Source organism: Pelodiscus sinensis, chromosome 3, assembly GCF_052426305.1.
Source record: "Pelodiscus sinensis isolate ZL-2025 chromosome 3, ASM5242630v1, whole genome shotgun sequence".
Lineage (NCBI taxonomy): Eukaryota > Metazoa > Chordata > Testudines > Trionychidae > Pelodiscus > Pelodiscus sinensis.
In genome coordinates this window covers 169,006,410-169,021,481 of record NC_143054.1, presented here as the reverse complement: position 1 = coordinate 169,021,481, position 15,072 = coordinate 169,006,410, and the positions used below count along the sequence as shown (strand labels likewise).

The 15,072-nt window shown below is 50.9% G+C and overlaps 1 protein-coding gene across 2 annotated transcripts in view; it reads right to left on the bottom strand.

The window, feature by feature from the left end:
• LRPPRC (leucine rich pentatricopeptide repeat containing) overlaps window positions 1-11,198 on the bottom strand; it is a 156,067-nt gene extending 144,869 nt beyond the window's left edge. Inside the window, exon 1 of one of the 2 annotated variants that reach the window (XM_075925421.2) lies at window positions 10,653-11,198. In XM_075925421.2, the coding sequence (XP_075781536.2) occupies window positions 10,653-10,780 (128 nt within the window). In that variant the 5' untranslated portion in view covers window positions 10,781-11,198. The remainder of the gene's footprint in view (window positions 1-10,652) is intronic. The other variant, XM_075925422.2, reaches the window with a different exon arrangement.
• Between the last annotated feature and the right edge of the window lie 3,874 nt (window positions 11,199-15,072).

Here is a 15,072-nt window from a genome sequence, read left to right as displayed (position 1 = left end):
TATCCACTGATCAGCTAATATTTTGCATATCTAATCTCATCAAGATTTATAAAACTATTTGGAAATTAACAGCATTTTTTCTTAAATAGAAACAATAAAGTTAATTGAATTAGCATCTGTTCCTATAATAAGAATTATATTCATTCTACCAACCCAAATAGACATTTTTAATTAGCTACAGAAGAAAAATGTTGTACCCTTTGACATTACTAAAAGTAGCATTTAGTCAATAGGTTCATAAGCATAATTAAATTTACAGTTCTGAGTATACACTTCAATTAGAATAAAAATTCTCCTGAATTATAATATAAATGGGGGGGGGGGGGAAATCACAACATTATTTAGTATACATTGAATGTGAAATTGTTTCCTTCCTTGTACTTGCTTAGTACACATCCTGGGGGTAAATACACTCCCCAGTCATTTCTCATGGGAAAAGAATACTGAATCCAACACAAAAGGAGAGCAAGATCAGGCCTCTACTATAGCGTGCACAATTAAGACTCTAGCCATTTAAATAATATAGAAATAAAAACTGCACTCCGAGCACTTCCATCTAAAATTCATACAAGTAGTGGAATAAGCTGCTTGGACCATTTTGATGTCAGTATGAAGACGTTAAAAAAGAAAAACGAACAGCACCAGGAAAACCAATTCCTTTATCAATGGTTAATACCTCCTCTGGCTGTCAACACTCCATCACTGATTATGCCCTACAAGAACAAAGTAGGCTGGATCCAGTCTGTCATTGTAGCTCCTATTGGCTGTAGATCACCATTCACAGCCAATAGGAGCAGCATGAAGTGGCATAGACCGGGATACCTCTACTCACAGCTCGCATTGGCCAGGAACGACGATTCACAGTCAATAGGAGCTGCAATCACCAGCACCTGGGGCCATGCAGGTAAATAGAGCAGTGGCAGCCTGCTAGGGGCCAACCCTGGCAAACCATCTCTGTCTTATTGCCCACCACTATTCAAGAACTTCCCATTGCAATCACCATCTTAGTAACCTCACTAACCATCACACTATGATAAACCTTCCTATATCTAGGGGTAGGCAGCCCCAGCTTTTGCCTCAGCTGCTTGGGAGGGCCAGACCAAGGTGTGGCAGCCCCGGCTCTCCCCCAGCCGTCAGGCCAAGCCAGCAGCAGCTCTCCCCCCCTCCACCCCAGCCCCCTTCTCACCTCCAGGCCCAGCTCTCTCCCCATGGCCGCCACGGGGTTGGGATCAGCCAAGGCCTTGCCGCAGCAGGCCCAGTTCTCACCCCCCGAATGCCAGGCCGGATCAAGGCCAGGCCGTGGCACGTCCAGCTCTCTCCCTCCCAGCTGCCGGGGGGTTGGTTTGGGCCGGGCCAGGCCATGCAGAGGCCAAGCTGGGGCAAGCCCAGCTCTCTTCCCCCCAGCTGCCGGGGGGTTAGGCTGGGCTGAAGCCACAGTGTGGCAGGCTTGGCTCATGGCTGTGTCTCCCCCACTCTCCCTCCCTCCCCCAAACACAGGGGAGGGGAGAGGCCCCTGCAGCTCCCCCCAAGCACTGAAGAGGTTACATGGCTCTCAGCTCCCTGGAGCACAGGGGAGGAGGGAGGCCACACAGCAAAGGGGCTACAGGACACAGAGTGACGCATTGTGTAACAGCTCCTCCATTTCCTAAATCCTTACGTAGTTTCACACGATTCCATCCCATCACACTCCTGGTCAGTGCAGATATGAGGCTATTAGAGCAGAGGTGGGGAGCCTATGGCCCATAAGCTAGTTCCAGCCTGCAGCAAAACTCTCCCACACTATGGCCAGGATGCCCTCAGTCTCAGTGAGCCTCCCCCCTTCATCTCCCGGGGCTGAAGTATGCTCATGCTGAGTTGAGAGGCGTTGTTGGATTTGGGGTTTTTTTTTTGCTTCTGACATGGACACAGAGTAGTGAGGATTTTTGTTTGTTTTTTCTTGTGTGTGGCCTCGGATTAATTTTTCTAGAGTCAGTGCCCCCTGACCCATAAAAAGGTTCCCCATCCCTGTATTAGAGTGTTAAATCTTTGGAATCACACAGCCATTAGTATGCTTATAAAATCTAATGCTTCTTCTTGGCAAGCAGATTAACTAGAGAAATTGACACTGACTTGTACAAGAGTGGATTTAGCTCTTCCCAAACTAGCCTGCAACTCTGGACACCCACTTAGTGGCAGTGGTTCATTCTCCTTCCCCACACCCACCAACCCAACAATCTGAAATAGACCAGAAGGCTGTCTTTTTTCCATGATTCAGACTTTGCTAGTTTTCCACACCTGTCACCTGCAAGATGCACATCTACATTCTTGCTATACAGTATTTGCTCACTCACTCAAAACAAGGTTTATTTTTCTAATTACTAAATAAAAATCAGTTGACCCCTAAGAATGAAGGCAGAAAAGTAGTTTGTGCCTGGACTACTCATTACTGCTCTTCAAGGCTCAGTTATTGAAGATGTATCTGGGATGCTTTTGCATGGTTCTGTTGAAACATTTGTTATCACTCAGCAAGGCAGGCGTTGCTCACTAAGTAGAGCCATCAATAAGAACATTCTATAAACTAGACTGACTTCCTCCTATCTTTATAATTCTGGGTGCAATTCAAAGTAGTGGCTCTAAATTCTTCACAGTTTGGAACTTATAAGGAATATTTTTGAAAGCCCATAGAAGATTCAGAAGCAAGAACTGAAAATACAGCATGGTCAGAGAAAAACAAATATTCTACTTCCATCCTTGATTGGCCTAGCTTAGACCCAACTGGCTGATTTTTAGGGCAGTACATACATATTTTGGTCACATCTTTGGCTTTAGATAGCTACTTATGCTTTGGGGGAGGAGGGGTTTGGAAGCTTCTTTTCCCCTTCTATCTATTGTTTATTTGGTGCCCAAATACTATAATAATGAAAATCCTTAAAAATACATTAATTAAGAGGAGTTTAAGGCAGTATGTGAATTTTAAATTGATGTCACAGGCTAAGATGTGATAGCAAGTCATTCTTTAAAAAATTTCAGTAAATATAGGAAACAGAAGTAGTAATCTATTCCGTGCCAGTGCTTGTGCAGAATATTCCTTACTATGTGTTTGCTAGACTTATCTCCTATTTTACCTATCCCAAGCAATAGAATTGCATCAATATTTTTTCACACTTATTCCATACTGTACTAGATCTCACTGGGAAGTTTATCATGACTTTGGGCCTTAGGACCCAAACAAGTTTAAGAAGAGTATAAACCAATTTTGTTAGCAAAGAGAGCTATTTACGAAAGTTACGGCTTGTACAGTACACAAAGTGGGAGCTATGCTCGAGCTCAAAAAATAATCCAGAGGATTACATGCTAGGGATGCAAGCCAAGGCTTATTGGGTAGTCAAATACTACTCAACTAGTCGCTTTCACCCCCTTGCTGCTTTTGTATCAGAGGCACCAAGGGGGAGCAGAGGGCAGCAGAAGCCAGTGCTAGGGAAAGCTGGCTTAAAAGCCACTCCGCAGGGAAGCAGAGGAGGCAGAGGTACAGTGGGGGAAAAGGCGCCATGGGCAGCGCTAGTACATTTCAAAGGCAGAGGTGCAGCTGTATAGCGAGTGCCCCCCTTATCGACTAATCGAATAGTCAATGGAAATTCCATCAACTACTTGATTAGCTGATTAATCAAAATTTAACATCCCTATTACATGCCAGACATATAAGAACATTTATGAAACTGATCCCTTAGTTTTACACTTTTCCTCCTGTACATTACATAAGCTGGCAATGCTAAAAGTCTTTACAACAATGACAATAAGGAAAAGCATTTCAGTACAAACATGCACATTAGTTTCAAGTCGTGACACCATCAGTCAGGTGACAACTAATGAGCCATTAAATGAGAAGCTCAATAAAGTATTCCACAATCCAAGTGGCTAAATTTAGCTAATCAAGAAATGAGGCAAATAACCAAGGCTTGGACAAATGGCGGCGAAAGCCACTCGCCAGCCCCGCACTGCACATGTGGAAGAGCCGCATAGCGCATGCACGCGCCGACGGTAAATGGGGCACGCAGCTAAAATCTACTCGCCACGAGCAAATAGATTCTATAGTTTGTCGAGCCCTGCAAATATCTATGAGGAGAGGTAAGGGAAATGGGCTCACTTAGTCTGCAGAAGAGTGAGGAGGATTTGATAGCAGCTTTCAGCTACCTGAAAGGTGGTTCCGAAGAGGTTGGACTTAATTTGTTCACAGTGGTGGCAGATTACAGAACTAGAAGCAATGATCTTAAGTTGCAGTAAGGAAAGCCTAGGATTGGATATTAGCAAAGACAATTTCGCTAGGAGGGCGACACAGCATTGGAAGGGGTTACCTAGAGAGTATGTGGAATCTCTAGCCTTAGATGTTTTTAAGACCAGGCAGGACAAAGACCTAGCTGGGACACGGATGTGAATGGTTAACCGGTAAGCCCCATCTTTACAGGTTCCAGTTAACCATTGGGGCCAAGGCAGCTCCCTGCCTGTGGTGAGCCAGAAGCTGCTCCAGCCCCACAGGACCCACCACAAATCAAAGCTGCCTAAACAACCAACCAGAGCAACCCTATTCATGCCAGGCCCAGCTGGGCCCCTGCCACAGACAGGGTCTGCCCGAACCAGCTGACTGGAGCAGCTCCCCTGCCCAGCCTCATTTAATCAGTTAACCAGTTCAACTTAATGTTTAGGCTGGGAAGATTTAACTGGGTTGGTCCTGATTTGAACAAAGGGTTGGAGGTTGCAGTAGATGACCTCCTGAGATCTCTTCCTACCCTAATCTTCTTTTCTAAACCCAACAAAAGGAGTAATACATTCCTCAATAGCTTAATTCATTTTTCCAGCTTCAGTTTAGTTTTTAATTTCAGAAATATACACATTGTATATACTATATATAAAAAACCCAGGCTAAGAGGTAGGGTTCACACCATCATCATAAGGAGAGATTAACAAGATTGTAACTTCTCAACTTCAAAATCTGATGATTATGGGGGGATATGAGACGAGATCTATAAACTCATGAATGGTAGGGAGAAAGTAACAAGAATATGGGGACACCAAAGCAATTAATAGACAACAAGTTTAAAACAAAAAGGAAGCATTTCTTCACACAATGCACAAACTGTGTGCCAGAGAATGTTGTGAAAGCCAAGACTATAATAGGGTGGGTTAAAATTTAAAATAAAATAAAATAAAATAAAATAAAAGTACATTCATGAAGGATAAGTCCACCAAAGGCTATTAAGCTAGGATGGGCAAGTATTGTCTCTCTAATAGGGATGTAAAATCCCATTTAATTGGTTCAACAGGTAACACTATTTAATCACTTATGCAATTAAAAGGAGGTGGGGAGGCAAGAGTAGCCCCTGCCACTGCTGTGGCCCCCTGCAGCTGCCACCACCAGCCCGGCATTGGGGGTCAGTGGGGCTGGAGCAACCCTCCATTCTTGGCTACCAGTTAACCATTACCCAGTAAGCATCTCCCATTAAGGATGATGCTTACTGGGTAACAGATTAACCAACTACCCCTTAACATCTCTAACACGTTTATCAGAACCTGGGAATGGGCAACAGAATGGATCACTTGGGTTACGTCTAAACTACACCTCTGTCGGCAGAGGATGTAAATTAGAAGTTTTGAAAGTGCAAATGAAGCGGGGATTTAAATATCCCACGCCAATATTTAAATGGCAGCCACCGCTCTTGTTCAAAATGGGGCTTTTCAAAAAATGTCAGTTTAGTCGGGGCATTTTTTGAGGAGTACAGGATCTTTCGAAATGGGGCATTTCTGTTGAAAATGCCCAGTCTAAACTGCTGGGGGTTTTTTTTCCGAAAAGCCTCGTTTCAAAAAAAAGTGACGGCTGCCATTATGCAAATTAAGCGCAGGATATTTAAATCCCCGCTTCATTTGTGCTTTTGAAATGTCTAATTTACATCCCTCTGCTGACAAAGGGTTGTAGTTTAGACACGGCCTTGACAATTACCTGTTCTGTTCATTCCCTCTGAAAGATCTGGGATTAGCCACCGTCCGAATATAGGATACTGAACTAGACAGAGCTTTGATCTGACCAAGTATGGCTGTTCTTATATCATGTCTTCTTTTTCCCCAGACTAAAATAGCTTTATCATATTTTGCTTCCCATTTCTCTCTTCTCAGAGGCTAAATCTACTCTGGCAGCTTCTTGTGCAAAAACTCTTCTACAAGAGAGCGTCTACACTGGCATGTGCCTTTGCACAAGAGATGTGCTTTTCCATACTTTAGAACATCAGTGTTCTTGCGCAAGAACTTGTGGCCAGTGTAGACAGGCAGCAAGTTTTTGCGCAGAAGCGGCCGCTTTTGCACAAGATCGCGCCAATGTAGACACAGCCAGAGTGTAGTCTCAGGAAGATACTATCTGCATTTTGAAGTTCAAGGAGTTTACAAATACGGCTTTGAATACAGCTATCCCAATACACCCTTTCTTCCAATAAAGCAATTGTGCTGCTGTCTCATTTCTTTAACTAAATAGTGAACATGATGTAGCAGTAATATTCTGTTGGCTGTCTAGATTCCAGTCCCATGTTTTTAATCTAGAGGATCAATGTTTTGATTCAAGTGCTTAAAAATAGGTTTGCAGAACATGAGTGAGGGTATGATAGCAACAACACTAGTCCAGGTTCTGCAAATATTTCCATGCTAATTTTTTTAAATTGGTAACACAACTTACATAGCACTTTTTCTAGTAAAAGTCACAGGCTTTGTCTCTGACCAAAAGTGTTTTTCCCTCTCCTATGCGAAAGGGAAAGAAGTTCAAAACACTCAGAAAAGGCTAACAAATTTATTTATTTAAATCTATTTGTTGTTTCAAGTTTAACAAACTATAGGTACTTCTAGTATTATAAAAAAATTGAGTGCCACTGCTTGGAAAAAGCTTTACGTATTACAAAAAGATCAGAAAGATGAAAGCTCAGGTAGAAGTAGCCATCACTGAGAAGTATTCCAGTGAAGAACGATTTTAATGTGATTCTAATGGGGCATTTGCCCCACACTGGTTCTACAAGGGTTCAGCCTACAATGGGGAGGCTATGTGGTAGGCAGCCACAGGTACAGATAAGGGTACAGGTGATCCTGATAAAAGGGAAGCCACAAACCAGGGAAACCAGTAGAATGTTGCATTTTTGGCCTTCATGACATCCCCAGGCAACAAATTCCACAGTATTAAGTAGGGATGTTAGCATATAGTCATGTAAATGGTTAACCAATAAACCCAAGTTTATCAGTTAATACTAATGACCACACACACTGCCCCCCCCCCTTGCTGCCTCTAATACAGAGTCAGCAAGGGGAGGGAGGATTGGCTTCCCATGAGCACTGGATCCCAGAGCCACCTGTCACCCCTTTCCCCATGCCAAGCTGCTGCCTCTAATAAGGAAGCAGCTGCATAGAGTGAGGGGGACAGGCAAGAGCCAGCTTCCTGTGTGAGCTATCAGCTTATGCTGAGCCACCTGCCTTCACCCCTTGCTGCCACTCTCGGAGGCAGCGGCGGGGAGGCAAGCAGGAGTCGGTGCTGAGGGGAGCCAGCTTAGGTCAGTTCCCCACAAGCACCAGCTTCACAGTGCTGCCTCCCTTCCCTCAGCGCAACTGCCTCTCTATCAGAGCCAGCAGCACAGGAAGAGAGGAGGCAGGCAGGATGCCGCTGTAGCTCCTGTCCACCAGGAGCTCAGGGCCGCCCTCCCCCGCTGACAGGGGCTGGTGTCCCAAAGCAGACTCTGTCTGCGGAGGGCACGGCCCCCACCATGGACAGAGGCTGCTGCCACTCTGCGCTGCTACCTATATATAATTTGCTGCTAGCCCCAGAAGCCATCAAATAATCATGTAACCGACAAGGTTTGGTGCAGTTACACGATTATTCAATTAAACCATACCTAGCATCCCTAGTGCGAAGAAGTACTTATGTTTCTTTTACACTTGCTGCCTATAAACTTCAGTGGGTGAACACTGGTTCTTGTGCTAGGTGAACAGAAATAACACTTCATGAATGGAGTGGAGAAAGTGAATTAAGTTTTTTTAGGCTTGTTATATCCCTACTGTTGGAACTTTGAAAAGAGACTGTTTCGATGATCCATACCTAAAGCCAACATTAAGCAATTCAATAAGAGAGATGGCATTTTCACAAACACTCATCAGTAGCACTGAATACCCTTTTCCAGCACACTGGTCTGGATTAGGGATGTAAAAAATAATTTAAAAAGGTGACCATGTAACCACTAACAATCATAGCGGTTATACTGCAGAGCCTGCAGCACCTGTAACTTTCATACTGCAGAGCCCACAAAAGCTCACAATACCATCTACATTTTTTCATCAGTGTCTAAAGCGGTGCAAGACTATTTGTTGTTTTTTGAGAAAAGGAGTGTGGCCTATGCCTCATCCCACAAGAAGTTCATAAACCCTCTTCTGGAAGCAAAATGCAGGACAATGTAGCACTTTAAAGACTAACAAGATGGTTTATTAGATGATGAGCTTTCGTGGGCCAGACCCACTTCCTTTGATCTGAGGAAGTGGGTCTGGCCCACGAAAGCTCATCATCTAATAAACCATCTTGTTAGTCTTTAAAGTGCTACATTGTCCTGCATTTTGCTTCAACTACCCCAGACTAACACGGCTACATTTCTATCCCTCTTCTGGAAGTTTGCCTAAGAGGAGACAAATCCCTTCTACATCTCCAAAAAGGGAGACGGGGAATTGAATCCAGGTCTCCAACAGCCCAGTCCACTGTCCTAACTATTAGGCTAAAAATGGCTCCTCTTACCCTCTCATTCTGCATGGATTTAAATGTGCTCAGAATACTTCACAAATCAAATCTTAAACGCAAGAGAGAGGAGGAAAGACCTCTCCCAGGGTCCTACTAGAATAGAAGTGAAAGACAGGTTCTCAGACGTCTCAGCTAACGACCACATGCATGCTCATTAGAACAAACTTAGGTACAGGCAGTCCCCGAGTTACGCGGATCCGACTTATGTCGGATCCGCAGTTACGAACGGGGTTCCTCTCTCTGGTCTCCAGCAGACCAGGGAGAGGAAGCAAAGCGGCGGAACACGTGGGCAGCGGACAGGGCTGTCCGCTGCCCACGCGCTCCGAGGCTTGGCTCTGCTTTGCGGCCCCCCCCCCCCCCGTCTCCCTGGTCTGCAGACCAGGGGAATGGGGGGGGGGGGGGGAGCAAAGAAGAGCCAAGCCCCGGAGTGCCCGGCCAGCTTTGCTCCAGACACCTGTGGTACAGCAGCTGGGGCGCTGCCAGTTGGTCCCATAGCGCCGCTCTGGGCGCTACTGGACCAACCGGGCAGCACCCCAGCTGTTCTGCCCCAGGCGTCCTGATTCAGCCACTGCTGGTCAGATTCAGCAGCGGCTGAATCAGGACGCCTGGGGCAGAGCAGCTTGGGGGCTGCTGGGTTGGTCCAGTAGCGCCGAGGAGCGGCGGCACTACTGGACCAACACAGCAGCACCCCAGCTGCTCTGCCCCAGGCGTCCCCAAGTCAGCCGCTGCTCAAACTGACCAGTGGCTGACTACAGGAAGCCCCTGCCCCGGGCTTCCTGGAATCAGCCGCTGATCAGTTTCAGCAGCAGCTGACTTGGGGATGCCTGGGGTTCTTAAGTTGAATCTGTATGTAAGTCAGAACTGGCGTCCAGATTCAGCCGCTGTTGAAACTGATCAGTTTCAGCAGCGGCTGAATCTGGACGCCAGTTCCGACTTACATACAGATTCAACTTAAGAACAAACCTACAGTCCCTATCTTGTACGTAACCCGGGGACTCCCTGTACATGAGAACTTTATCTGCCAAAGTTCAAGGTTAAATGGGAGACGAATTGGAATTTTGAAGGTATGTGGTACCTAAATGTTGACTTAGGAACTTAAGTCCTTTTGTGGATCTAGCTCTGCATCTTCACTTGTTTCTGTTGAGTACCTACAACATTCTAATGCATTCATAATAATCATAAGAGTTGAAGTGAAATACAAGACCATCCCACCAAGTGGTGGAAGCTGGAACTACCCCCAAGGGAATTAGAATATCCCCAAAAGAATCAGAACCAAGGCTCTATGGGCTTATAGCCAAGGAGAGCGGGAAACCACTATGGGCTCTATTACTAGCTTTGACCTGCTGCATGATCTAGGACGAATCACTTCCCCTCTCTCCATCGTTTTCGCCTTGTCTGACTATAAGCTTTTCGGGAAGAAAGCTACCCAGTCCCCTGTTCACCTTGCAGCGCAACAGAGCCGCATGTCACAGGGTCTCCGGCTGCGGCGTACAAGGACGGACCGCTTGCCAGCGGCCTAGTATACTCCGGGCGTGCGACAGCAACCTGAGCAGGGGGAGCTACATTTCCCGGTGGCCGCAGGTCACAGTGCAGCATGCGGCCAGCTCCTCCGCCCTTGGGCAGTGCTCTGCAGCCCCACACGGGCTCGGGGGGAGGGGGGATCATGAGACCCCCCCCCCTCCCCAGGCGAGACCTGCGCCAGTGAAGGGCGACACAAAGGCCGGAGCGAATGGGACAGGAGCGGGCAGAAGGCCGGGGGCGAGGACGAGGCAGAGCTCCCCGTGTGACCTTCCCCGGGGCTGGGGCCAGCCGGCTCCCCGCAGGGCGCCCCTGTCCTGGCTCGCGGGCCGCAATGAGCCCGAGCACTCACCTGCCAGGGGCGCCCGCCAGCCCTGCGGCGCGGGGGGAGGGGTGGTGGGAAGCCGCTCCCCGCGGCAACCGAAGGAGGCGGGAGTAGAGTGGCCGGAGCCGCCGGGCCGAGTTCAGCAGCGCAGCCATTATTCGCTCTCACACACGCACTGGGATGGAGGGGCACGTGATCGCTCCGGACTCAACCACACGGAGCCGGCGGTGGGGGACGATGGAGGAGAACACGCCCCTAGGGCCCGCCCCTCTGGCAAAGAGAAACCACTAGCCGCAGGGGCGTGACAGCGCCGGGCCCCAAAGCTGGCAGGTTTCTATTTGTCGCCCTAGCCGGCACGGTTCCTCCTCCACCATGGTACAGGCCTAGGACGGGCTGCACGCGACGGACCCTGACCCTCGGTTTGGAACAGGCTGCTAGGCCGGGCAGAAACATGCCCGAAGTTTCCCGAACCAAGGCGCAGCGGCAACAGGCGAGCAGGGACTCCGCGGCGGGAAGGAAGGCGAAGGAGAAGGATGATGGGATGCAGAAGAAGAACGCGCCGCACTCATGGACGCGCCTTTAACCGCCTCATTTTATTGCGGGACACGGGGTGGTTGGCCCGCAAGGGGACCCAAGCCCTGTCGTCAGGTCTCGCCTCACGTGGCTGTCGCGTCGCTCGATGGGCCCGCCCCTAGGCAGGCGTGCTCTAAGCTGAGCCGGCTGAAGGGCGGAGTTAGAGCATGGCGGTAAGGGAGGAGAGGGCGGGACTTAGACACCACGTGGTCGGCCCGGGCCGTGCGCGCGAACCAGAACCTGCATTAGCCCCGCCCACATGCTCGCTCGATCCCTGGGTCCCTCCATGTGGCCAGTCGGTGCCGCTCCCCGGCAGACCCAGCAGCGCGGGTAGAAGCCTCGGGACACGCCCCCTGCCCCGGCGGCGCGGGCGCCTGTAGAGCGGTATGAACCAGGCTTGTCCCCATGGCCGCGCATGGGAGCGGTGATGCCTCGCTGGGCCAGCGTCTCCTGCGGGAAGAGGCTTCGCTCTCCGTGCTGGGAGAGGCGGGACTCCAAACAGCTCCGCCACGGGGACGCTTTAACGCTCTGCCCTTTTCCTGGGGCTTTCTGACCCCTGCGGGGCAGCAGCAGAGACGCTTGGTGGTCCCTGAAGTGTGCTTGGGCGTACAAACAACGAGAAACCCCTCGCTGCTAGCCCCTGCACTCCCCACGTTCCCCTCGCCGGAGTCTGGGGGGCCCGGGCTAGTAGATTTTGTGTGCCCCAGCTGCATGGGGTGAGGCTGCAGGGGGGCTGTAGAGCCAGTGTGGGTACCAGAAGGCACCGTCCAGAATGCCGGGATGCAATACCGAAACCTGAAAGCAGCTGGGTCAGGGCTACTCAACTTTGAAAGCCCTGGAGACCACAATGATTCTCATAGCGCGTGCCAAGCGCCATAATTTAACTGTGTGATTGCATATACATGTAAATCTATATGCCAGTGATCCCCAGCCTTTGGAGGTTGCGGGGCACCAGGGGGGCGTGGCCGTTTGCCTGCTGGGCTCCAGGGGGCGGGGCCGCCTCCAAGCGCCCCGGGGCCGGAGCTCCCCCCCTTCTCCCCCAAGCGCCGTGTGCCCAGTGCCGGAGCTCCTCCCCTCCCCCCAAGCGCCGCGCGCCCAAAGCAAAGGCGGTCAATTCACGGCACTCCCGGGGCCGGCACTCACCATGCGCCCCGGGGCCGGCTCCGGCACCATGTGTGCGCCCAGGGCTAGGCCAACCCCGAGCACTTGGCGGGCGCACACGAATGCCCCCACGGGCACCATGTTGGGGACCACTGCTATATGCAAATAGATTCTTTCACAGACAGGCATGAATACAAAGATTTAGGCAAGACTACACGACACACAGGCCCCATTTAAGTCAGTTCTGTTGACTGTAATAAAATGCAATATTTACCTTATTTCCACCCATATGGCAGCACTTTTAATGAGCAATGACAGTCCAGGAATTTAACTACTAAATCGCATATCAACAGAAAACCATTGTATTGACTATTTTTTTGTTTTGGCTACCGCCCGTGGACCATGTGTTGAGCCCCACAAAAATCCAAACGGCACTGGGCCGCATATTGAGTAGCCCTGATATATATTTACCTAGCAAACCTCCCCATATTCCTGTGAAAAACTAGAATAGTTGAAAAAGGATGTAATTAAGCTTCTGATCCATGGCACAGTTTTGCATTTAATATATTCCCTGTCCTATATTATAGGTAAATGAGGGAGTTGCACCCCATGCTTGTCAACCCCCCATTTGTCTGCGGTAGCCGGATTGTGGCTTTCCTCCTAACCATGCTGAGGGCTGCCACCAGCTTTTCCTGTGGCCACATGGGGACTGGACCGTGGGGCCTGTCCCAGGATGCTGCAGCCAGAGGTGGGCAGGGTGTCTGGTCGGGGAGAGGAGTCAAGAGCAGACTGGGGACAGGGTGCCTGTCCAGGAGGGAGGGGGCAGGCACAGGTTGGGGGCAGATCAGCTGTATGTTGGGCGTGTTGAAGTAAGTGCTCCTCTCTGGTTAGCTGGCTAATCAAACAGCTTTATTGATCAATAAGGCACAGAGCAGGGCCGGCCTTAAGCCAATTCCGCTGAATCAGGCCCTGCACCTGGAAGTCAGCTGCTCCCCCTCGCCTGCGCACGCTGCTGGCTGCTTCTGCAATGCGCATGCGTTTGCAGGTGGGGGGGTGACGCCCGGGCGTGACGTGACATCGTCACAGCCTGGGATTTTTCGAACTGAAAAGTGCAGGCGGCTCGGACGCGGAGTCTGGCCCTGGGTTGTAGAAGGCAGAAGGTAAGGGAGGGGGAAAACTAGGGGGAGGGGTGGGAGGCGCAGTCAGCTCTCAGCCACCTGCAGCCCGGGGAGCGGCGACTCACCCTGAGCACGTGGAGCTGGAGTGCAGAGCAGCCCCGTGGGGTGTGGTCAAAGCAGGCGGCGTTGCGCTTCCACCACGGGGCCCTGGGCCACTTGTAGAGGCGGGCCCGTCCCCTGGCTGCCATCTCTTACCTGAGGGGCTCCAGCACCAGACTCTGCAGGCTGAGGCCGCACGCGGAACCGGCCGCTAGCACGGCCACCACCTGTGGCAGCTTGAGCTGTGGCAGCTTGAGCAGCGGCAGCGTGCTCGAGCCTCCAGTTGGCCAGGCCAGTGCCAGCCACGCCTCCCTTGCGCGCGCTGCCTGGCCCGGCGCTGCCTGTCTCTTCCACTGGCAGCCGCGGGGCCGGCCTGAGCTCGACTGGGTGGGGAGGTGGGCTGTGCAAAAACTGGAGCGCTGGGGGGCGGGGGATACTGGCGGTGGGGAGCCTTGGTTCACAGCCCGACAGGGATGTGATGGGGGGAGGCAGAGGCATAGCGAAGAGGGTGCAGGGGGGGCAGTTGCCCCCGGGCGCCACACTAGGGGGGTGCCGGGCCGGGGTGAGAGCGAGCGCATGCTGCGCAGGCTCACCTGGCATGGGTGGCGAGTTCCATGGCCGTCCTCCCCCCGGCCCTGGGCCGGCCCTGCCGTGCGCAGCATTCAGTCGGCTCCCCCTTGCCCGTGCACACTGCGCATGGCAGGGATGGTCTGGGTCCAGGGTGGGGAGGGGCAGCCATAGAACTCGCCACCCATGCCAGCGTTCAGTCAGCTCCCCCTTACCTGCACACGCTCTGCAGCGTTTTCAGGTGACCGGGGAGATGCCCTGACGTGACATCACGGCCCAGGACTTTAAAAGTGGTCGGTGCCGCGTGGTGCCGGCCTAACTTCCGGTTCAGAGTCCGGGGACTTTTGGGGCCCAAGCACAGACCTGCAAGTGGAAGGCAGAAGGTACGGCAGGGCAGGGCAGGGGGAAAGGGTGGGAGAGGAAGGGACTTGTTGGGGGGGGAGGAGCGGGGAGAGGGAAGATACTAATGCCAGGGGACCAAGTGCAGACAATGAGGAAAAGGGCAGGAGGGGAGATGTCAGTGGGAGGGGGGACAGGGTGATGCTGGGAGAGGAGAGGAGAGGAGAGGGGAAGAGTATTAGGGTCTGGAGGAGGAAGAGGGAGGTGCTGGGAGAATGCTTGAAAGGAGGGGTGGGCATGAGAAAGGTGGAGATGAAGCAAGTCATGTGTGAGGGCACAGGGGCATGAGGGGAATGGGGCAGAGAGTGGTGAGGGGGTGGGCATCAGGGAAAAAGGGCTAAGCGGGCAGGGGCAGTGAGGGAAGAGAATCCCTGCTGATCCTCTCCTAAGGCTTTCAGTTAGCCAAGGGATTGTAGGTCGCAGGCATCCACTGCCGTCTCCTATCTGTAAAGTATACCCCTTTTGTGTATGGGACCTTTTTATCTATCTTCCTTCTGGGATAGATAGGTGGGTTTGTTGCAGTTGCTTGTTGTCATGTAACTTAAACTTTCAAATACATGGTTTGGCCCTAAACCTTGTCTGGCCTGATT